The 23,710-nt window shown below is 40.4% G+C and overlaps 1 protein-coding gene across 5 annotated transcripts in view; it reads right to left on the bottom strand.

Moving 5' to 3' along the window:
- Positions 1-7,357: 7,357 nt before the first annotated feature.
- LANCL1 (LanC like 1) overlaps positions 7,358-23,710 on the bottom strand; it is a 34,507-nt gene continuing 18,154 nt past the window's right edge. For all 5 annotated transcript variants that reach the window (XM_032859897.1, XM_032859894.1, XM_032859892.1 and 2 more), the window contains exons 4-10: positions 22,623-22,830; positions 15,087-15,222; positions 14,391-14,537; positions 11,252-11,434; positions 9,322-9,498; positions 8,818-8,890; positions 7,358-8,196 (exon numbers count right to left, since the gene is read on the bottom strand). In XM_032859897.1, the coding sequence (XP_032715788.1) occupies positions 8,120-8,196; positions 8,818-8,890; positions 9,322-9,498; positions 11,252-11,434; positions 14,391-14,537; positions 15,087-15,222; positions 22,623-22,830 (1,001 nt within the window). In that variant the 3' untranslated portion in view covers positions 7,358-8,119. The remainder of the gene's footprint in view (positions 8,197-8,817; positions 8,891-9,321; positions 9,499-11,251; positions 11,435-14,390; positions 14,538-15,086; positions 15,223-22,622; positions 22,831-23,710) is intronic.

Raw genomic sequence — 23,710 nt, 5'->3', positions numbered from 1 at the left:
TTTAAAATTTAATGGTTCTCAAACTTGACGGTGACCAGAATTACTGGGGGCTATTAAAGCAGATGGCTGGGTCCCATCACAAGAGGTCCTGACTTAGTAGGTCTTGGTTGGGCCCTAGAATGTGCATTTCCAACAAGTTTTGGGTAACACTGCTTTGTTGCTGATCTGGAGACTGCATTTTGAGAATCAATAATCTAAGAATGTTAATTCACCTTTTTTGGCCCAAGTAGCCAGGTTACATCATTAACTGAATAAAGATATTCAACTGAAGGGGCAACTTGAAGGAGGGAGAGGGCGAAAAGCTGATAAATTGGCCTTTTCAAGGAAACAAAAAGGCCCTCAAAGCCAGACCTACAGAGACTCTTAGTACATTTCAATAGAATGGAACTCAGCTTTACCTGGGCAGGTGAGAACTTGTAAAAGATAAAATAAACATTCTCTGTGATAAGTGGTAGAAAACACACTGGTAATGTGAGTTACCTAAACTTGGATCAGTTTCTAGTACAGAACACCCAGGAAATACCCAGAAAGCAGGAGTATATGACCATAGCCACTCGTATCAAACTTTCAGCTTAGGAGTTGAGAACTAATGTGTATTTCTCATTTCTAATGATGTTTCTAAGCTTCCTAGATCAGCCCTGTTCTTTAGCTCTGAAGTGTCCCTCAGTAAATGGCCCCTGTGGCACTATAGATCCGTATCATTTTATGAAATTCTCATTTAGGAAACATGGCAAATGACAGAGATGATGGCAAATAAAGGCAAACAATGCCTCTAGTATACATTAACTACTCAGAACAGGCTCAGAAAAAAAAAAAATGGAAAAAGGAATGTGAAGATCTGTTTCTGCTTTTCAAACACTTTCAAAATGTTGGCCATTATGGCTCCTTATAAGTTCTAAACAAAGGGCAGAGGGGTCTCATTTTCCTCATACAAGCCTTGATGGTTCCAGATGACCAAATTAATTGTTTAGTATAGATGTCTTCCATATGATTCCGTTAGAAGCCTACGACTCTGTTTGGATTGGAAAGACACCAAATTCTTGGCAATTTTCCCGATAAAATTATAAACACATATTTGTTCTAAGTCTACTTCTTTCATCTGCTGCGATAACTGGCACAGAAAACTAATCACCCCTGTAAGGACCTATTTAGCCAGAGTGCTTCCATCCATCCATTAAATGAAAACCTTGTTTAACCCTTAAACTGTCCCTGCTCCCCTTCCCCCAGGTGACTTACTTAAAAACAAGTCCCAGAAACCAGCCCCAGGTAACAAAGCCCAGATACAAGGGTGAGTCAGGCCAGGTGGAGACATCCGATCAGTGGGGGGTTGCATACTGTCTCCCTAGCTACCAAGGAGTATGGGCCCCGCCCTTTGGGAGCCTTTTGGGCACCAATTTTGACCAAGGTGATAGGCTAGGTCAAATGTCTACTATAGGGTAAATTGTAATTCAATTGGTCACTTATGTGTGACCTAGCATGACTAGAGTTTCCTCTGTGTGTTACAATCTCATTGGCCACCTGTGCATGGCCAGGCCCAACCACATGGCCTTTGCCCTTAAAAGCTAGTCTGTGAAGCAGAGAGAGGTCGTCGCCCTCTCTGTAAGAGGCGCGGCCCCCAACATTCGGTTTGATTCTTGATGCTTGGCACGAAATAAAGCTTTGCTTGACCTTCGCTTTGTATCAGTCTCACTCCTTTAATCACGGACCCATTATTGGGGGAACCTATCAACCCCCAGACCTTATTGCCTGGACATTATATGGAGTTTCATCACATCAGAAATCAGATTCCAATCATTCCAGCCCTTTCGCACTCTTGCTACTGGTACTTGGGCTCTTTGGTTGACACACGTTAGTTCTTTCAACTCTGCAGCCAGCTCTTGACCTTCCTTCTTTACGGACTTGGGATTCCATGCTGGACTATCTGGGTCTCCTGTACTCAAAAGTAGCCTCTGTGGACAGCAGTACGGGTGTTGTGTCAGAACTTGTTAAAATTGCAAAATCTCTGGCCCCATCAGATGGGCATTTTGGAATCATTTTAAAAAGATCCCTGGGTGATTTACATGCCTATGTGGTTAAAAAGCCCTGACCTCGGGCACCTGGGTGGCTCAGTGGGTTGGGCCAATGCCTTCGGCTCAGGTCATGATCTCAGGGTCCTGGGATCGAGTCCTGCATCGGGCTCTTTGCCCAGCGGGGAGCCTGCTTCCCTCTCTCTCTCTCTCTCTGCCTGCCTCTCCGTCTACTTGTGATCTCTCTCTGTCTCGTGATCTCTGTCAAATAGATAAATAAAATCTTTAAAAAAAAAAAAAAAAAAGCCCTGACCTCAATTTATTTATTTTTAACAAGTTTCCCTGACTCTCCTGTATTTCTACTTTCCTATCTGCACACCCCCGCCCCCATCACTCGTGGAAAGGCAGTCCTGGTGAGGTTTCTTATCATGTTGAAATTACTTTTTTATATTTATCTCCAGGTTTAAGCTGTCTTTTGTGAGCAGGTATCATATTAGCTTTCAAATCCTAGCTAGACGCTGGACCTAACATACGTTAGTAGCATAATTAATATTGTTTGAAGTTCTTCAAATTAATTGCTGCACAGGTTATGAACCTAGTACTAAGGTACTAATGACTAATAGGTTGAAGAACTTCCTTTTTGAACGTTTTTGCATTTTAACTGGATTCTGGAAGGACATAGATCTAATCTAAGTCATTAATAATGCTTGTGCTGGGAGTTTTTAAGTCAGCTGAGTGAAAGTAATTTTGGGGGCAGATGACTTTATGTCCCCAAATTTCCCTCCACCCACCCATCATCAGGGTGATCCAAATGAAAGAACTCTTGAGTGTTTCTGGACTGCCTGAGTGGCTTTTAAAGTGTCTTCTCCCCTGCAGGATTATCAACTCCAGTATCTCCAAATAACCAGATACATAGTTCACACAAAAGACCTGGTTATTCTTGAAACTGGTGGAACACGAAAGAGTAGTCCGGGATGAACAGAAATATTCGAATACATTTCCTTGTAATTGTTTGTCTCCTTCTTTCTAACCAGACTGAGTCATCAGAGTAGGGGTGTCTCCTATGCACACGGAAAGCCCCTGCCAGGGACCCTGCATGCAGACAGAGGCATTTAATGCATTTGGGGGTAAGACGGTTTTAAAGCTTTGCTCATTGCAAGTTTAAATGAAATGGCATGTTTGTAGTGTATCAACAGTGCTACCAGTTTGAATTATGCCAGCAAGGAGGTAGCCATGTTAATCCCTCAGTGCTAAATCCTGAGAGATTGGTATTAACCATCAACTTTCACAGCTAGTCCCATCAGTATTTTTGGGGTTACAGATGCCTTTCTTAATATCCCAGCTCCATCAGAGAAGAGAAATTAGGCAACTGTGACACTACTTTATAAAATGATGTCAAGAGTCCCGCCTTTCCCTGCGTAATGACTAAATGCCTCACAAATGCTTTCTCAAACATGTATTTGTAGATAGAACATTAGCTGCAGATTTAATGTCACCATGGTTGTCATTGGCATGTGCCTGAGAAGTTAACATAATGTCGAAATGTGAAATTAAACTGGGGGACTATGCGCAGTGGTCCTGCTGAGATCCATTTTTTTTTTTTCCTCATTATTTCACCTCCTGGTTTATTGTGTTTGCTGCTTTCTCCCATTACTCAGGAAATTGTCAGGTAAGTCCCTGAGGATGCACAAGCACCGGGTTTCTGGAAAATGGTGTTTCAATAGTTTACATAATGGGACCAATGAAGCCAATATGCCCTCCGTTGTAAAAAAAAAAAGCCAGTGTTCTCTTGCTTTGTTAATTGGCCCTCGGCTTTGGAAGGAAAAGGGGGAGTGTGGATGGGAAACAGAATAAGAAAGCAAATTATTAGGGGACTGACTTGCAGGTTTTTCTCAGTTTCAGTGATGCTTACAGAGAATACATGAAAATTTTAATGACACTGAGTCCACAGTGGGAACGATCTAGGAAAAAAGAAATGACAGAAAAAAATTATTATTCTATTCAGAGGGTATAAGGAGCAGACAGGCGAAGTTCTTTTCTAATGTAAAGTTAGGAAAAAATAAATCAAACTATAGTGGGGTAAATCACAAGGGACGAATTAGTTCTTCAAGTTTATTTGTGCATGAGCTCACAAGTGTGCAATTATATGTGCTTGTCAGTGTTTTCCTCCTATTGGGAGGATGAGCCAGGGAGTGGTAAAGCCAACAGCGCTGGCTGGCCTTCCGCACTGCAATGCAATCCTGTGGCAGGTTAGTGCGAACGCACCAGGCATTACTTTGCAGGCTCTGGGACGCCTCGGTGAGGCACTGTCCTCTCCATGCCTCACTGCCCGCATCTAAAGTTGTGATTACCACCATCTATACATTTGTTCATTCAAAGGAGTGAAATAAACATAACTGCGCATTTATCCTTACTATTATGAGTCATTCAAACAGCAGACTAGGGGTATGAAGGGCGTTTTCATCCTATGTACCAGAGGACAAAATCTAATTCCGGGATGAAAAGAAGTATTTTATAATTTGGCAAATCTCTGCTGTGCTAAGTGACACCACATTGCTGTGGCATGGACACAGTTGTACAAAGTCCTGTCAGGTGATTCAGCAGAACTCTCCAACCTCTGAATATACATTTTATAATTATTCCTTATTTAATGTCTTCTATTCAAAGTTCCTTTCAGAATTGGTCAGCAGGGAAATTTCTAGAAGTAGGCCTGTAGTTATTAACCACAGGGTGGATTCTCCTATGTATGAGATGGTTAACATACTGCTTTGTTTGGATCCTAGTAGATTCCTCCTGGTTCCATCATAATCAGACTTAAAAATATTTCCCTATAGAATCTTTTCAGAAAGTAATGCAAATCTTATTTGACAAAACAGTGAAGAAAAAGCCGGAAACAAACCCCAGGGAATGAGAGTATAGAGAAAAAGCCCCCATCTACCATAAAAGGAAAATATTTCTTAAGTTTAAAACAAAGCAAACAGAAAGAACATGACACATAGAGTCCTAACAAAATTTTATTGAGAACCACTAAGTGAACTCCTTTGCAGAACATAGAAATACTTATGATCCCAACCCTTCCCACTAAATGGCAATATAATGTGGGGGTGGGTTCCCTGAATATCCCCAACACTCTGTTTATACCTACAGGAGGGAAACAGTTCTTTCTACAGCTCAGCAATAGGCGAATGGGAGGCTCTGACCTATTTAGGGGAAGCAGAAGTGGAATCAGAAATCAGTATGAGTAATAGAGGACTGCAGATCAGTTCCAGCAGCCAAAGGAGTAGATGAATAAATGTTCACTCTTCACATTCTGTATTTCAGATCAGCTAGCAGAAGGCAGGGCACTGTACGATCAGACATAAATGAACCTGGGGACATGGCAGCAGAGTATGTCTCTCAACTCAGTCATGCAGGGAGGTGGCAATGAGAAGATAGAGTGGTCATGGACCCACTTTTACCTCCTACTCTTCCTACCACGAAGGCTTTTGATGTCAAATAATCAGAACTGACATCAAAGATGAAAAGGAAACCAGTCACTCTAAGGATGAAAGCGCAAAGCCCAATGGGATAGATGGAAATGGCTGAGATAACGTTCACACTATTTACATGATGAAAAGTTAACTTCTGTAATGCGTCCTCACTACGGGAACAGAAACACATGGCGGGATAGATGACCACGGCTCACAAACTTCTAAGGTTTTACTCCTAGTCTTTGCATGGGGAGAGAAGAGATAGGAGTTTTTGGGGGAAGCAACTTTTGCGAAGGTTTTTTTAATAAAAAAAAAAAAGAAGAAGAAGAAGAAGATGAAAATAGCTGAGGGAAAATGATATAACAGAACTATAACTGCAATGATGCCACTTCCTTTTAAAACTAAGAAAGCTGACAAAAGTTTCTCAGTTTCCACCATGGTGTTAGGGAACTGGTCTTAATTTTATAGCTTTTGCTTGAGTTTAAAAGCCTATCAAATCTTCTTACCTCTTAAACTATAAAGAAAACAATGGCATGAACAGAAAACCCTGCCAGTTTAGTAAGTCCTAAAAAGCTGAATAAAAAAATGAAACGTTAATTGTGTTTGTATTGATGAATTTGTTAATTGATGGGTGGCAGTAGTTAAATTGCAATGTAAGTATTAACAAGAATCTTATTCAAAATGTTGTTCTTGCTGCCTTGAAGTCTTCCCTGGGTTCAATTAATCACGATGTTTGGAGATGCACTGTGATTAAGTTTCCTCTGGCTAGGAGAAAGGGTGTTTTGCCTCTTTCCCCGGTTAGTAATTATAGTAGCTAAAAGTACAGGCACAGCATAGTAAGACACTTAACTAAACTACATGGGTTTTATTCTTTCATGTTGGACACCCAGCCCAAGGCAAATTAGCTTTACTATAAATGTCACCACTGCTCATCGGAAATGTCTGGAAGAAAGGCACAGCTGACCAGCACTTCCGACATCTGAGAGGCACAAGGTTTGCCCAACTGAGTCACAGAGGAATAAGCTGATCCTAGGAACTGAGCAGTGGGCTGTTTTTCTCAGATCCTTCTGTTGGTAGCCTTAAAAAAGGTCAGACAATTTCCAATAATATAAACTATTTTGGTGCTGATTGTGAAATAATAGGGGACTATTATCCATAGGAACCAACATATACCCAATGGGATTTGGTTCAAAGTTAAAATAAAAATAGCATGCTTTTGAGACCGAGAAAGCCATGAAATAGGCACATTTAAAATTCTTAGACCCTGTTTTGCAAAGCTGTAAAATGTTCTAAAATCAGCTGAAATAGAAAGGATGAAACCAGCCTGGGAAAGAGAGCGAAGGAAGGAAGCGGAGGGCAAGCTGATGAGCCGGACATTTATACAGAATGCGAAGCGCCAGGGGTCCTTCAACTACCATATGAACACCGGAGCCCGAGGGCTCAGAAACTGAGGGAAGTTAAATTAAGCCTAGGATAGGCAGAGAGATAGGATCTATTTGTTCTAAACATTTACACTGGCTAACACCTCCTAAGTAAACAGCGTTTCTACGGAAAGCTTAGTGTTTTGGCTCAAGTTATTGGCTACGTAGCCCTCCTTCCGCCTTTAAAAGAGAAGTAGAGCACTGTACTATTTAGTGAAAAAAACAAACATCGAGATAGACTGAAAGGAAGGAAAATATCTTATGGTTTGTACCAAACAGCAAGCACTGAAAGCACAGTCATTGCCAAGGAAGTAAAGCACGAGTCAAAGTTTAGAAGGTCGGGTGGACAGGGTGGACTGTTTGAAACCCCAAGTCATAACACATTCACGAACAGGAAACTCGTCTCCTGATCTTACACTAATTCCAAAGAACAAACAAACTTTAAAAATACACTCGCTTCTTTTAGAAAAAAACTATTAATAAACTTTTTGTTAGCTTATCTTGAAACTAACCTTCAAATCAGAATTTTCAAAACCACCACAGCATTTTAGAACTTTTTGATAAAAATGTTGCCTTACAGAACCTGGATGCTTTACTACCAAGAGGAAGCAGATCTGAAAGTATCTTTATCGCTAGTTAAACCAGTACTGTGAATTTGAAAAACAGTATTTAGGTCCTTAAACCAGTCTGCAACTCTTGCAACTTTTGTCTCAGAAGCATACAATTAATATTTTTGTTCCCCTTCACAATGAACCACCTAAAGAAAAACAGTGCCAAAACTGTCTGCACTACTGGAGGAAAAATACTATAAAGGTAGAGGGCAATACCCGCCAATAACCATATATTTATCTTTATCTACATTTAGTTTCCTTTAAACATTTTTTGAACAGCAACAGATAGTTATATTCAACAAGCTTAAGTAAGAGATTTCCTCTAAGTTCTGAAAAATATATATCCCTATGCCCTCAAAACACTGTACATAACACTCATCCTACCTTTAGGAAGAAATTGAGGTTAAAGTTAAAACATTTCCTTGGATACTTTTAAGTAAAAGTAAATGACAGACAAAAGGAACTGAAGACAAGTTCTAAAAAAAAAAAAAAATCAAGTAAATGGAGTACATGGTTTGACTCTGTTTCCTTGAAAAGCAATGGAAGCACTCAGGCCAGGGCTGATATACAGAAAGGGTCATGCAGTGAGTTGCAGGGGGCAGGCTTTCCTTTTATAGCTCAAACGCAGGGAACCTGGCTTTTGTGGGCACGAGGAGGTCAGCCAGGAAATAGATTGTTCCAGCCATTCCTGAAGGAAGCAAAAGAGGCAGAAGTTATTACACCAATGAGTTCATTTTATACAGTGGCTTCATTCTGTAGCATCAACAGCATTATGATACTAATGGCAAGGGTTTCAACGCAAGGGGCGTCTGCCTGGATTTATATATGTTGCAGGTCAACACTAGATCACTAGTGTGCTCAGTCTCTCTGTCCGGGCGGAAGACAGGAAGGAGAGTTGAACCAGAGAAGTTCAAGGCGCAGCCCTGCCATTTATCATATGTCAGGTCTTTCACGTGGCACCACGGCCCACTTACCTGTCGGAGCGTCAGTGCCCTCATTTGTGACATAAGGACCATGATGCGTGTGTGTTTTTGCTGACATGATTTACGACGGCATCTGCAAAATGCCAAGCGTGTGCTTGGCTCCACAGATGGTGGTCATCATTACGACCACTGGTATTAGGTCTGACAGAGTCCATGTACTACTTGATTTTAATATTGAGTTTTCATATTAATGAAGGAAAGAAGTAGTTCAAGACATGATTATAAAATTAATTTGTTGATAAAGCTCAAATTCAAATTCATTGATTACCAAGCAGAGAAGGAGATGCTGACATTACAAGGCAACTAAGTAAACGTGTGGAAAATACCTTCGAAGAGGGAGAAGGGGGTGTCCGGCGTCCTGCAACCATGTTCTCCGTAATCTAAGCACCACTCAGCAAACTGAAAGTGAGACCAAGGTAAGTTACTCTAGTGACTCCTTCCAGAGAACCCCAAATGTGGACAGAGATTATCCCTAAGAATTACTTTGCCAAGTATCTTCAAGGCAGGAAAAAGGGGCTGATACGGAGAAACAGATGGTCTGAAAGAGGAGGAAGCGAAGGAGAGAGGAATGTGATGCGCTACCCGAGCGACTGTCTCCCAGGTCATGAAAGCAGAACTCGTTTCTTTCGTCCCCTCCTAAATGCTGTTGAGTAGAACTGTGTCCTTACACAAGAAGGCGAATTCAATGGAATGATTCTGGAAGGCTTTTCTTAGGTGTTCCACAGACTCATGATGGTGTAAAAGACAAATGAGTCACATCGGACTGAACTAGAGCCCCTGCTACAGTCTCCCGGGGAAGGTGTTTTCTTTCCGACAGTGCTGATGCCTACCTTACAGGCCCTGTATAGGTACTTCTTGTCCTGCGTGAGGTTATAGAGCGTGAGAAAGGCATAGGCGTTCCCCGCAGTGCCATGGCACAGCCCGTACCCCTTCCTCAGCAGCCCGCGCTGCCAGATCAGGTCACCACACTGGCAGGCGTCGTTGAGATACCGTTCCTCCCGGAACGCCTGCAGAGCCAAGGGCAAGTCTTATTCCAAGCGGTATGAAAGAAGGTTCTATTGACATTCCTTCCTGACGGGAAAGGAGGGGGAGGGCGGAAGGGAGGGGAGATGGACGTAGCTTGGCAAGAAAGAACAAGGCATTTAGAGCCAGAGAGCTGGGTCCTGTCGGTGGGGATGAATTACAAAGCTTTACTAGCTTTGCTTTTTTTGCTTTTAAATAACTGCACACGACCTTGCCTGTGCCATCTACATTTTACGGGCAGTCTGTGCTTACAGATCTAGGTGTTACTGGAGAAGTAGCATTATTTTACTTGTGACTTGCTATTATCATTAGTTACTTTCCAAAGGACCACATGTTATCTTCTCTGGTTAACAATCATGCCCTTCACCATTAGGACATTTCTTTACAAACTGGAGAAGAAACTGTTTAGAAAATTGATTACAAAATTGAATTTGATTATAACATACTATACTTTGTCAGAAAAATAGAGCTATACCTTTATAATCTTCTATATTGATCAGACTCAAGAAATATTCTGAGTAGACATTTCTAATATCTCATTGCAAACTAAGTATTCTTAAAAGGAGAATGAGACAGTTTAAAAAGTTTTTCTATTATATCCAACTTACTGCAAGTAAAATTTGATATACTAAAAGCTTATTTAGAATATGACATGCCAATGCTTGTTTATAGTTCAGAGATTTGTAATTTGTAGATCTGGCACTAATGGACACAGATATCTTGGTTTACTTCTATTTTTTTTTTTTCTTTCAAATAAAACCTTTTTCTTCTCGGATTATGCTCTGCCATAGCATGCTTTTTAGAAACAATATTTGCATTTCTCTTGTTATAATAAAATAAAGAAAATATAAAAATTATAATTTTCATCACTTGACGTGTATAATTCAGTGGCATTCATTACCTTCACAATTTTGTATAATCATTACCACTATTTCCAGAACATTTTCATCACCCCTATTTGGAGTGATGAAATGTAATTACCCATTAAATGATAATGCACTCCCACCCCAGCACCAATCCCTGGTAACTTCTCTTCTACATTCTGTATGAATTCGCCTACTTTACATCCTCATACTAACCATCACACCATATAAATGGAATCATACATTATTTGTCCTTTAGCACCTGGTTTATTTCACTTAACATACTATTTCCAAGGTTCATGCATGTTGCAGTATGGGTCAGAAGTTCCTTCTTTCGTACGGCTCAATAATATTCCCTGTAGATATGTATATGGACACACACCACTTTTTGTCTACCCATTCATCTGTGCATGGACACCTGAACTGTTTACACCTTTTGGCCACTGTGAGCAATGCTGCTGTCAACATCCGTGTAACATCTATATAAATCCTTGTGTTTAATTTTTTGGGTATATATACCTTGGAGTTGAATTGCTAAATCACATATTAATTCTATGTTTATTTTTTGAGGAACTACCAAACTCTCTTCTATGGCAGCCACATCATTTTATAATCCTATCAGCAATGCACAAGATCAGCAATATCAGCAATTCACTGTTAGTGAAGCAGTCTCCTGATCTATGAAGTAGTGTCTGCCCTCATACAGATGGATACTATGAGAATGAATTATAATCCATTTAGCAAAGTGATTGTAGGTCCAACAAGTAATTTATCTATTGCTCCTTTAAAGATTATGCATAAAAAACAATTTTAAGTTATAGAATTTTAGGTTATATTTTCCAATTTATTTTGAAAATGAGAAAATTCACAGTACCTTATAGGCCTGGATGAGCATGTAGATCACTCCAGGTGACCCGTGACACCAATGGACTAGAAGATCTCGATTATCATCCACACAAGGAGGATAATTGCCGGAAGGAAATTTCAGCTGGCAGACATAATCTACACTGGGCTTGACCAAATTTTGTAACTTCACATGGTTCACTTGAAGGCTGGGCTAAAAACGAGAAAGGGAATTATTAGTTCTGCTAAAGCAAAGAGATCTTCCTAAACCTCAGGGATAAGTTGTGTGTGTGTATGTGTGTGTGTGTGTGTGTGTGTGTGTGTGTGTTTTAAAGAGAGGGAGACAGAGAGAGGGGGTGGGAGAGACAGAGGGAGAGAGAAAATTAATCCTAAGCAGACTTCAACCCAGCACGGACCCCAACACAGGGCTTGATCGCATGACCCTGAGATCATGACCTGAGCTGAAATCAAGAATCGGATGCTTAACCAACTGAGCCACCCAGGTGCCCTCTGGGATTAGTGTTAAGCCAGAAAGGAAACATGATCAGCAGGAACTAGAAGTCATTAAAAGGTTTTGGATTCCACTCCAATTTTTTTTTTAACCTATTGGAATGTACTAAAATTAGGCTATGCATTAATTCTTGGGACTTTATGTACATATTATTTTTCAGTATTTATTCACTGTATACATACATATAAATAATTTCCCCAAGTCAATGCATGAGCACAAGAGATGTTTCCTAAGGTTTTACTACCTTAGGCATACTTTATTTAATTTTTTTTTTTCAATAGGCTCCACACCCAGCATGAAGCCTAATGCAGGGCTTGAACTCACAATCAAGACCTGAGCTGAGATCAAGAGTCAGATGCTTAACCAACTGAACCACCCAGATCATACTTTAAATACCTCAATACCTCAATCATACTTTAAAAGCCACAAAGATATGCATTAAACAACATAAGTACAACTTTCATTTTTACGTTTAGAGAAGTGGTAGATGTTTCCAATAAAACGGGAAGCTAGTAAGTCAGGAGACCGGGAATCTAGATCCCAAACTGTGTGATTCTAGATTAAGCCTTTCTGCAGAGGATTTGGGACCAACATTTGTGCAGGATTATTTTTATATAATGACGTACAGATTTACAGGATGCACTAATGGGCATTTGAGCCAATTTTTAAAATTGTTTAAAGAATTTGGTCCTCTTTTTTTTTTTTAAGATTTATTTATTTATTTGAGAGAGAGAGAGAGAGAGAGAGACAGCGAGCGAGCAAGCACAGGGGTAGGGGCAGAGGGAGAGGGAGAATCTCAAGCAGACTCCTGGCTGAGCGCAGAGCCCGACAAGAGATCACGACCTGAGCCAAAAGCAAGAGCTAGACACAGCCAACCGAACCGCCCAGGCACCTCGAGCCTCCATTTTTGATATAATGGTTTAGTTTCTCCTCTTGGTCCAGTACTTAATTCAATGCACAGCTTACTTCTTCAAATAACAAATTCAAAGTACTGGCCTTGTCAGGTGGGGGACTGGTGAGCACGTTGGGTAAGGGGGTAGCCCGTGGTGTGACGCACGGGGACTGAATGGGCACTGAGTTCTCCAGGGCATATACAGATTTTACTTTACCCAGAGAGTACTGTTTCAGCTCAGTTTAAAATGCTAGAGCAGAATGAGTGGATTTTCCTCAAATTTGCAGGAATTATCCAAAACAGGCTACAAATAATATTTTATGTTTAAGATATTAGGATAAAACATAATACTATGTTTTATGTTTAATATTTTTATTTATGTTTATGATATGTAAGTACCTACCGGAATGGACTATTATTTAATTTTAATTATTTAATTTAATAATTAATTTAATTATTTAATTTTAATGCTTAAATCATCTCAAATAGACAACAATCTGCCAATGGAAAATTCAGAACGTAGGTTTCCAGATTTCTCACTGCCACCAGAAGGAGGCAGCTGGAAGATGACTCCTCATGACCTGCTTCAATACAAGGTCATGAGGCTGCCCAGCCCCCTTGAAACTGCAGAATACATGAACTCCCCTTTCCTGAAAACTCAAGAATATGTATTTACTTCTGGAAATACAGGGCCAGTGGAGGTTTATGACAGAAAAATAAAGGAGTCTATGTTTGAATTGTCAAAACCCTTCATTATAAAACTCCTAATTGAGAAGTACAGAACAAATACAAAAGTTGGTCTCTTACTGCCACTAACACTCAAAGTGTGACTTTGCATTCAAAAGCAATAATAACCTTGAGTTTTTCAGCTTCGTTGTCATTGTTTAGTTATAGGGAGATGGAGGTCTGACATTGATTTTGCATTATTGCAGCCGGCTACTCAACCAGCTAATAGTATGTATATCCGAGCACTCATGTTGAACATATTAATGAAACACTTTTCTTTATGCTGCATTGCACTTTGGGAAGGTGAAGGGGGCACCTCTGCTTCCATTAAAAATCAATTTTCTTTTGCTATGAATTCTTATTCATGAGTGCCAATTTCTCTTTAAAGAGAGCTAAATAAGCCAATGGAAATGATACTCTCATGAGAAGTCCTCTTCTGACCTCCCCTACCAGGTTATGCTTGCTGCAGTAAATCCTACTACTGTCCTTAGTCTGTGTGACTTTAGCTGATGTCTCCCAAGAGTATTAGATCCAAAGAATGGCTGGGTATAGCACATTCAGCTATTTTTCAGGTAAGTTACACAAAATCCATTGAAAAGGCTCTGTGATTTTGCTCTCCAAGTGAGCCATAGGCAACATATGCTCAGCTGTTTTCTATTGATTTTGTTCTTACTTTTGGAATTTGTTTCACGGGGTGGTGTCTAATAATATGCAACAATATTAATTCAAGGCATTTGCTAAAAAAGCAGAGCAGAGCAGAGCAGAAGGCACTTCATGTAGAAGGATAGGTCAAAACACTTCAATCTGCAAAGCGGCACGAGGCAGACAAGTACGGTCACCTACAAATCAGACATCATCCCACGGCACAGTGCCTTTTATGTTTATACACTTAAAAATGCACTCTGGCAAACATTGCCCTTGTTTGTCGAGGCCAGAAAATTGCAGACAGAATGAAAAACCAGAGGGGGAGCCCTGATGTTCTCCCCCTGGCCAGGAGAGTCACCAAGCGCATTTCTCAGTTTTATCATCTTCACCTCTTACCTGCATCAGGTAGTAATAAATTCCTGCCAGGCCATGAGCGGCCCCCACGTAATATTCTTGGTACCACTCATACATCAGTGGAGTCTTTGCTGTGAAGTTTCTCTTTCTGGCTAGGGTTTCTCCAGAGGTTAAGACTGTTTCACAAATCTATAGGGAGAAAACCAATCAAATAATGAGATCAAAATAAAAATCTTCCTGGTGGAGGTAAGGAATTTTTGCTAAGAGGTATGGAGAACATGGTGAATCAGACGGGATCTTCTGGCCATAGACGGGCACAGCTTAATTCCACACTCAGAAAGCAGGGGTGCCTGTATTCCGTTTAAAAGAGGGAGATACAGAAATTCTGAACTCTTTACTAGAGCTTGTGAGAATTCACTTGACAGAGAAAGCATGAATTCCTTCAGGCACGAAAGGAGACATCCGCACCTGAGAGGTGAAAGCTGGCCCTCATCTTCCGAAGGGCCGGGACATCCTCAAACGGAGAAGGCTGGACCTCTTGCTCCCAGTCACTCTCTAAGTGTTTCCAACAGCACTCAGCATGACACTGTCAGCTCTCTGATCCCAACCTGACCTTTAGCAACCAACACACACCTTCCTTCTACCTGGGGTACGCTAACTGGAGAAACAAAACCGAGAGTTCAGGCAGATGACAACTGGGATCCTATCGAAACTCCAAAAAGCACAAAAATGTGGTACCTGCTGAATATGGCTTTGAGGAATCTTTTCCACGCCGAAGTTCTTATTCACAAAGAGAAGAGCATAGACGTAGCCCATTCGTCCATAGAGCAGTTCGTCTGGAGCATGGAGGTCAATCTTATTTATGTGAATTAGCCTTGCAATAAAAATACATGTCTAAGAGAACTTGGAAGGGACTGGGTCGTGGGAGATACTTGAAATGGTACATTTAAAAAATATATACACGCCAAATATATATTTAGGTATTACACATTAAATTATTATTTTATTTTTTAAAGATTTTATTTTAAAGATTTTATTTATTTGAGACAGAGAGATAGATAGAGAGAGCAGGAGTGGGGTAAGTGGCAGAAGGAGAGGGAGACACAGACTCCCTGCTGAGCAGGGAGTCCGATGTGGGGCTCGATCCCAGAACCCCAGGATCATGACCTGAGGCGAAGGCAGACGCTTAACCGACTGAGCCACCCAAGGCTCCCCACTATTACAGTTAAACACTTTAAATATATTAAAATTAATTTATATGTAAAAGGCAAATATTTTCATACATTTGTATTATAAATTATATTCCATACATTAAGTGGGCTGAGACAGACTGCAAAGGGTAAAGTAACTCTCAACCACATTTTTCTTGAGGTCACAATGGAACTGACAAATTCGAAGACTACGAGTAGGCACGTGTGGCCTAGCTCCTTGGAGGTGTGCGCTAAGACCAGCAGCAGGGGTCAGAGGAACTAAAACCTGCTGCCCGGTACAGCACTTAGTGTGGAGAAACGACTCCGTCAACTCAACGGGTCATCTGGTTCCATAAAATGAAAAGCCTGCAGCACCCCAGTTACCTCCTTCTTTGGTTTATTTCTTAATGTGCCCTTAGGCCTACATGAAATGTCTGTACGGCAGCCTGATCTACCCTAAAACAGGCAAATGGCACAGAGGTATCAGTCAGCTTCCCCTGTCTGCCTAGTCTTCCCCTTCCAGTCCTCCTTTTCCGAAATAACCATGGTTACCAAATTCTTGGACACTCGTAGGATTACTTTATGCACATGTAAGCAACAATATGCACATCTATAAAAATCTCTCTCCAGATGTTCTGTGGCTTGCTGTGTAACAATACGTCTTGACAAACATTCTATACCAGAGTAGTCTCATTCTTTATCATAGCTGCATAGTATTCCATTGAATGGCTATATTATAATTTATTAATTCTCTAATGACAGACTCATTTCAGCTTTTCAGAAAGAGTTGTTTCTGGTTTTGGCTCCAGGTCGGCTGGTGTAGGCACACCCCAGCCTGCCTCTCCTGGTAAGCGCAGCTCTAAGACCTGGAGAGAATGCACAGAGCAGCTGTGTAAGGACTCCAAACCGTGAACAGTAGCAGGCAGAGTGGGGAAGACCAGAATTTGAAGGACCGCCAAACCATGGTGAGTTTACCATATTTTCACTTATGGTATTCTCCTGGCTTGAATTCAGAACAGCCCCAAACCTGGAAGTGGGCAACAAAGGCTGAAAGAGACAGTCCTGGAAGAAGCCCTTTAGTTCTGTCTCAAGAAAGAATGAGAAAGGGAATTCCTAGTGTCAGAGAGAGTGGGTAAAGAAAGGCCTTTAGTTTTCTTTATGTTTCCTTGTCTTCTCTCTGTTTTCACACACCCTGGGCCACAAGCAATCTCCTGGTGGGAGCAGAAATGAAGGTGAGGAGCCCACAGAAGCCCAGTCTGAGGGAGGGACCCTTCCTCACAGATTGGAGCAGCTGTGGTCCCAGAAGGGTAGGGTGAACCCCCACTGCTTCACTTCTTTCTTGCTCCCCCATCATTTGGCCCCAGAAATACAGGCACAGCTGCGGGAATACTTGGCAGAGTGGGGTAACCAAAGCCCCAGATTTCTTCTCAGAGAACCAACATGGAAGCCCCAGGAAACCAGAAAGCAGTTGAGGTTCACAGGGAAATGAGGTCAGGGAAGCAACCATATTTGCAGTCTAAACTCAGAGAATCAACTTTTCTTTTTTGAGGATGGGGGTGGGGTGGGGAGGGTGTATGAAAGCAAATATGGTAAGTAGGGAAAATGACTTTGTTATTTGGATTTTTATCATACGAAATTTTGAAAGCACATCCCAATTATGTCTGAATTATCCTACATATTCAATGTAATACCATTTAAGCTACTAAAACAATGTAATTTTTGGTGAGCCTTGACAAAATGACTCTAGCATACTGGAAAACTATGAGGGAAGAGCCAGAGAATTTCAGGAAAAGAGCAGTAATGAGAGGACAATCAGCACTACCAAATAATGGCTTTTTCATCAGGTAGCTTAGGACACTAAACACACTACCTGATGACGAAGCCATTATTTGGCTGTAAAATACTCTTGTTGTCTATGTGGTAATTTACTTTCACTGTAGTTAAGTATAAACAGTGCCTGTGCATGTAGTTCATCTAACTTTAGTTTACGCACTAGGAATTATAAGCATATAAACCCTATGATAAATGCGTGAAGTATCCAAAATCACACCCCTGGGATGACTGGTTATATCTGAAGTGTTCTTATAAGGAATCACCATTCAGAGGCACCTGGCACTTCAAATAACTTTATCAAAATCTACACCAGAGGATTTGGTGATAAGAAGAGTAAAAAAACGTTAGCAGGTGGGAAAAAGCACGGCGGGTTGCAGTTACTGACAAAGTTATATTATTCCTCAACAAATGGAGGCATCTCATCAAATTGGTTAAATACACATGGTTTTTCTTCTATAAATATAAGCATTAAACTCACGGTGGAACAGTGGTTATCTTAGGAATAGGGACACGGTGGCCAAAGGTTACTTTTCATTTTCTTGTATACTTTGAGTTTTTCCCCAATGTCAGTAGGCTGTCTGGATGGTAGAATTATGGGCCATTTTGTTTTTTACTTCAATATCATACGTGGTCACACACATACACACACCCTTAACATTTTTAAAGACCTTAAAAACATTTATGAAGAAAAATTCCATTTTTGTTTCATGCCAGGAAATGGCAGCTCCTTAATGTTGAGATGTTAAGAAAGTCTTTTTACTAGACACGAACTCAACTGTTGTAGGAAACAGAAGGAATAGTTCAGAGTTTTGATTTAAGAATTTATTATCAAGTTTAAACATAAATCTATCAAATTGCATAGATTTTACATATAAAAAAGCACTTTACTTTTGTAAAGGGATTAAATTATTCAAAAAGAAAAATTCCTGTGAATTTTTTAAACAAATGGCTCTAAGGAAGGAACAATTACTGCATGAACTCCAAAGATGTTCTCACCTAAGTGTGCTTGAACCACATTTCCTTTATTTGCTAATCTATGGATCTTATTACCCCTAGGTGGCGATATATAATTAGCATTCCAATTATTTTGCAGTCGAACTCATTTGCTTCTGGGAAGTTTCAAGTAGATAGCAAATACTTTTCAAATACTTGAAAATGAAGTATTGCTTAGAGCATCTTGTTAAAATAAAATTTTTACAGTTTAGGGTAAGAAAGGAAGTATTCCCTTTTTTTCTGGAATTGAATTCAAGTCATTAAAACTCCTGAGCTGGATCTGATGATTCCTAAAAGGTGGGACTTCAAAATGCAGGTTTTAAATGCTATAGTCTCAAGATAAAGTGAAGAAATGATAGCATTTGTGTATCATAGCGGTTCTTTTATGTGTTTTCAAAAACTCTCAAACCCAGAAGCACATCGCTGCAGCTCCGTTTGTTTGGCCGCGCTGGTATTAACAGCAACCAATCTTCCGAAGGGACAGGACATTGGAAGGTCACTGAAGAAAGAATGGAGACCTATCCAATCAGGACAGTTCTCTTCCACTCCTAGCAGTAATTCCCCAGGGTGTTACTGTGGAGGGGAGTTTTTACCTTGTATCATCTAAAAATGTGTAACTTTTGGTAAGAAGTCCTTTTCTTACTCATCACACTACAAGAGAGTGTGCGGACGCTCGACATTTTCTGACCGAAAGACAGCTCTTCGTCATTCTGCACAGCGGCCCCGCAGCACTCGATCTGTCGGGTCGGTGACTTAGCGGGGGCTGTAAATAGGCCACGCTCTCTGAGTAGTGGCACCACCTCTCTCTGTGCAGAAGGAAGGTGAAAACGAACACGGCGGAGGTCAAACGGCAGGAAAAATTAGTGCTTCATTCTCTTCCTTGCCGCCGGCCCCAGCCATCTACAGGACGTATCGTGTATGAACAGACACGCACGCACGCACACTCCTTTTTGGGGAGTCACAGACTCCTCCAAAAACGTGTAAGTGTTCTCTCTATACTGGGTACAACTTGGGGATTTTATACATTTAGAAGCCCTGCGATCCCCAGGGTCCCAAACTAAGAATCCCAACCTTAGGGAAACATTGACCTCTTTGATCTCTAAAACTCGAAATGAGGAATCTGAAAGACTACTCTATTAAGAAACCATAGGAAAAGTAAGCTGAAAAATGACGTTGGTGGTGGAGCACAACACAGATGCCACATACAGAATTGGGGGTCTCTGATAGCTCCAAAGGCCTATGTGATACGAGAGAGAAGGTTCAGTAAAAAATCAAACCACCAAGTAGGTTTATTAACTATCTGATGACATCAAATCATTTCAATTGAGTTGCAAAGACTTAGAGATTTTTCCCTTAAAAGGGAGGCGTTGTGAAAGCAATTTACACGTAATTCCTTTACTCTTCCTGTTCTGCCATGAACTCTAGAAATCTGAAAAATCAAAACTGTGGCCATAAACGGCCTATTTTCCTCTCATTATCTGTATTCTATGTGCTTAATCTTAACAAATCTACTGGCTATAAATAAAATACTGGTGAAACACTGTAAAAGTGTTTAAAAAGATATAAATAACAAAAACTTTTATTATCAAGGTATCAAAAAAATTTTAGTTTACTTTTAAGAGTATTTTATAATAAACCAATATTAACATATGGTACTATGCCCCAAAGGTGGTTTCTTACAACAGTAGGCCCTAAAATGTCATGAGGAAAAAGGCTGTCTACTTGACAAGTCTGGAAAATTCCACTCCCTAGAGTCGCTGGACTTTTCCCCATGTACCAAAAGCTGGTGAAGGTTCTGAGCAGCCAGTAAAGGTGTATATTTAACTCTTGCTAAGTAGTATTTCCCCAATCTGAATACACAAATCTTGTTTTCATTTTTCACACAGCTAACTATTACTATCTGGCTATATACAAGCTGAGAAAGGCTGGTATTACATATAAAACATTGGGACCACGATGGGCTTATTTTTGATACTTAAGAGCGACTCAATGAATAAGACTTCCTTCTGAGCCTCTAAAGCAGATGTGTGGCTAATGGTTTTAAACTGGCTGCGAAGAAACAGAAAGGTAGCTTCTGTGCTGCAAATTTAGATGGTATATGCATTTGTCAAAGCTCAACAAATATAAAACCTGGACAGCTCATTGTGTGTAAACTTTACGTCAAAAGAAGAAAACTAAACAGATACTGAACTCTAGTAAATGATATACATGCTTTAATATTTAGAAGGAAGGGTACTGATGTCTGCAATTCACTCTGAAATGCATCCCTTCCCCCAAAAGGGTTAATAATGGATAGATGATTAGATACACGATAAAGCAAGTATAGGAAAATGATAGTGGTAGAATCTATGTGGGTAGATATATACGTATTCACTGTCGTTTCAACATTTCTGTATGTTTGAAATTTTTCATAATAAAATTTGGAGTGGGAGAAAAAACTATAGTTATTAGAATTTTAGACCAAAATCTGTTAATGAAATACACACCACTGCACAGTATAAAATTAACCAAAGGTCCTCCACAAACAAAATCAGTGATGAAAATGCCATTCTAATAGTAATTTGTAAGAAAAAGTAGTGGGAATCAAAAACCATGGTCAAATCAAAACCATGGAGACAATCACTGATTAAAATGTTGCCGGACTCAATTAAAAAATGGGTGAAAGACCTTAACAGACACTTCACCAAAGAAGCAATACTGATGGCAAGGAATATATAAAAAGATGCTCCAAGTCATTCGTCATCAGGGAAATCCAAATTAAAACGAGATACCACTACACATCTACTAGAATGGCCAAAATCTGCAACCCTGGCAAGGATGTGGAGCACGAGAAACTTTCATTCATTGCTAGCAGGAATGCAAAATGGTACAACCACTTCAGAAGACAGTTTGGCAATTCTTACGAAACTAAACGTACTCTTGTAACATGATCCAGCAATTGTGCTCCTTGATAATTACCCAAAGGAGCCGTAAATGTCTACAAAAAGCCCTCAGAACTGGATGTTCACATTAGCTTTCTTCATAAATGCCAGTAGGTGAATGGATAAACTATGGTATATCCAGACAATGGAATATTACTCAGTGCTAAAAAGAATGAGCTATCATACCATGAAAAGACATGGAGGGGCCTTAAACACATATTACTCAGTGAAAGAAACCAATCTGAAAAGACTACATATTGTAATGTTTCCAACTATTCTGGAAAAGGCAAAACTACGGAGACAGTAAAATGACCAACAGTTGCCAGGGGTCAGGGAGCAGGGGAGGAATTAGCAGGCGCAGCACAATGAATTTTGGGGGCAGAGAACTATCCCATATGATAATATAATGATGGATACATGTCATTATGCATTTATCCAAATCCAAGGAATGCACAGCACCAAGATGTAACTAATGTAACTAATATACACTATGGACTCTGGGTGATAATGATAGGTCAGTGAATGCCCATCCTCTGTAACAAGTGTACCACTCCAGTGGGGAATGCTGATACTGGGGGAGGCTAGGCATGTGTGGAGGGGAGTGGGTATATGAGAAATCTCTATACCTGCCTCTCAATTTTTCTGCGAACTGAAAATTTCTCTAAAAAGTAACGTCCATGAAGCAACAAAACACAGCCAGAAACCTTTGTTGGAATTGAAAGTCTCTGCGTGTGGACACGCTCAGTGGGAGCCCAACAGCCCTGCGTACAGAGTTGCATGGCTGCCAGATTTCTTAACAGAGTTCTTCGTGCTCAATAAACTCTAGTAAAATAATAATTGTAGTTTATTAGTACGCAAGTTTAGTAATTCTTCATAATTCACAAGCTTCTAGTGGGCTGACCCGATCTCTATTAAAAATAAATTTTTGGATTTGCATGTTATTTGCCCGTGGGAAAAACAATTTTGAATCATTTGTAGTCCAGGACGGGGTCTCCCCCAGCCCATCACAGGAAATGAACCACATTTTTCAAATTACTGATCTTGGATAACAGTACCTTGGATTAGTAATCCCAGGATTAGGCTTCTGATCTCATTTTTGTTATTAAACTGATGTCTGATCTGGTGTGTGTCAGTGTCATGACATCTTACAATATAATAGGGACTATAATGGTTGTTCCTTAACTACCTTGGAATGATGTGTGATGTGAGCAAATGACAGTAGTAAGACCGATTGCTGAGGGGAAAGTAACTTCACTAAAATGTTCTTTTTGCTAACACAAGCAGAATGAATATGAGATGATGTCTAGATAGTAATCGTCAAAAAGATACATGATTACCGGGTGATGCAGTCTTCTGCCTGCTTCTCATTGTTCATCTTGTGGCACACTACAGCACCCACAGCCAGGGGGCCTGCGTCCCCGCAGAGGAAGGTGATGGAACGCTTGCTCAGACTGTCCAGACTTTGCTTTACATAGCCATGTGCCATCTGGAGGTAAGCGGGGTCCCCGAACACATCATAGAGATGTGAGTAAAGCAGAGCGATACCTGAGAAGCAAAAAGAAAATAACGTAAAGATGAGGAACGGGCTGTTGACTGTATTAGTTTGGTTTGCTGCCAACTCAGCAGTGTTGATTGTTGATAAACAGTAAGTAACACAAACGTAAACTATCGGAAGTTCGGATGACTTTCGTTCTAGACACAGCCTCGTTACCAAGTGGCTCCAGGAAGCAGACGTAGGCACTTGCTCTTCTTCATCATTACAACCATAAATAACGGGCACTCTGGGGCCCTGGGAGAACTCTAACGGAAGTTTATTATTAATCCTTGTCCCACTCTATTGTGTGTTAATGGATTATTCTTGATGGTTACATGACAGGTGACGAAAACCATGGTTCTAAACAGTCACCTGTTTATTTAACAAATAATCATTTACTTAACAAACAAGTAATATTTGTTTTTGTGAGCTGAAAAAAAAATGTAAAGTCTGGGGAGTGCAAAACTCAACTTCTCCTTATAAAGAAGTTAAGTTTTTGAGTTAGAAGGTAGGTAGAGTAACCAAATTCCCTACTCCAGTATCATTCCAGGCAGATTATAAGAGAACTACTAAGTTATGTGAGATCTGAGAAAATAAATTAAATTCCTCCTTATTTTTTTTTCTCTGCCAGGGACCCAGACACTTTAGGAATTATATTGTAAAAACTGCCAATGACTTTTGCTTTGGGCTGTACTTGATTTGCTTCTTATCCTGCTCTTGAAGCCTGCTAAATACATATAATTGAGGTGTTGTCTGAATGTCCTTATTCGGAATGGCTGTCACAGTAGATCGAGCCTTCCCTCTGAAGCTGACTGGTCTCAGGGCAGACTCAAAGATGTGGAGTAGGGAACCTGCCTGCCGGCAGCATTTCCGGAAACTCATTTCTCCCCT

This window comes from Lontra canadensis, unplaced genomic scaffold, assembly GCF_010015895.1.
Source record: "Lontra canadensis isolate GAN:19392208 unplaced genomic scaffold, GSC_riverotter_1.0 scaffold18, whole genome shotgun sequence".
Taxonomy (NCBI): Eukaryota; Metazoa; Chordata; class Mammalia; order Carnivora; family Mustelidae; genus Lontra; species Lontra canadensis.
This window is presented reverse-complemented; position numbering and strand designations above follow the sequence as displayed.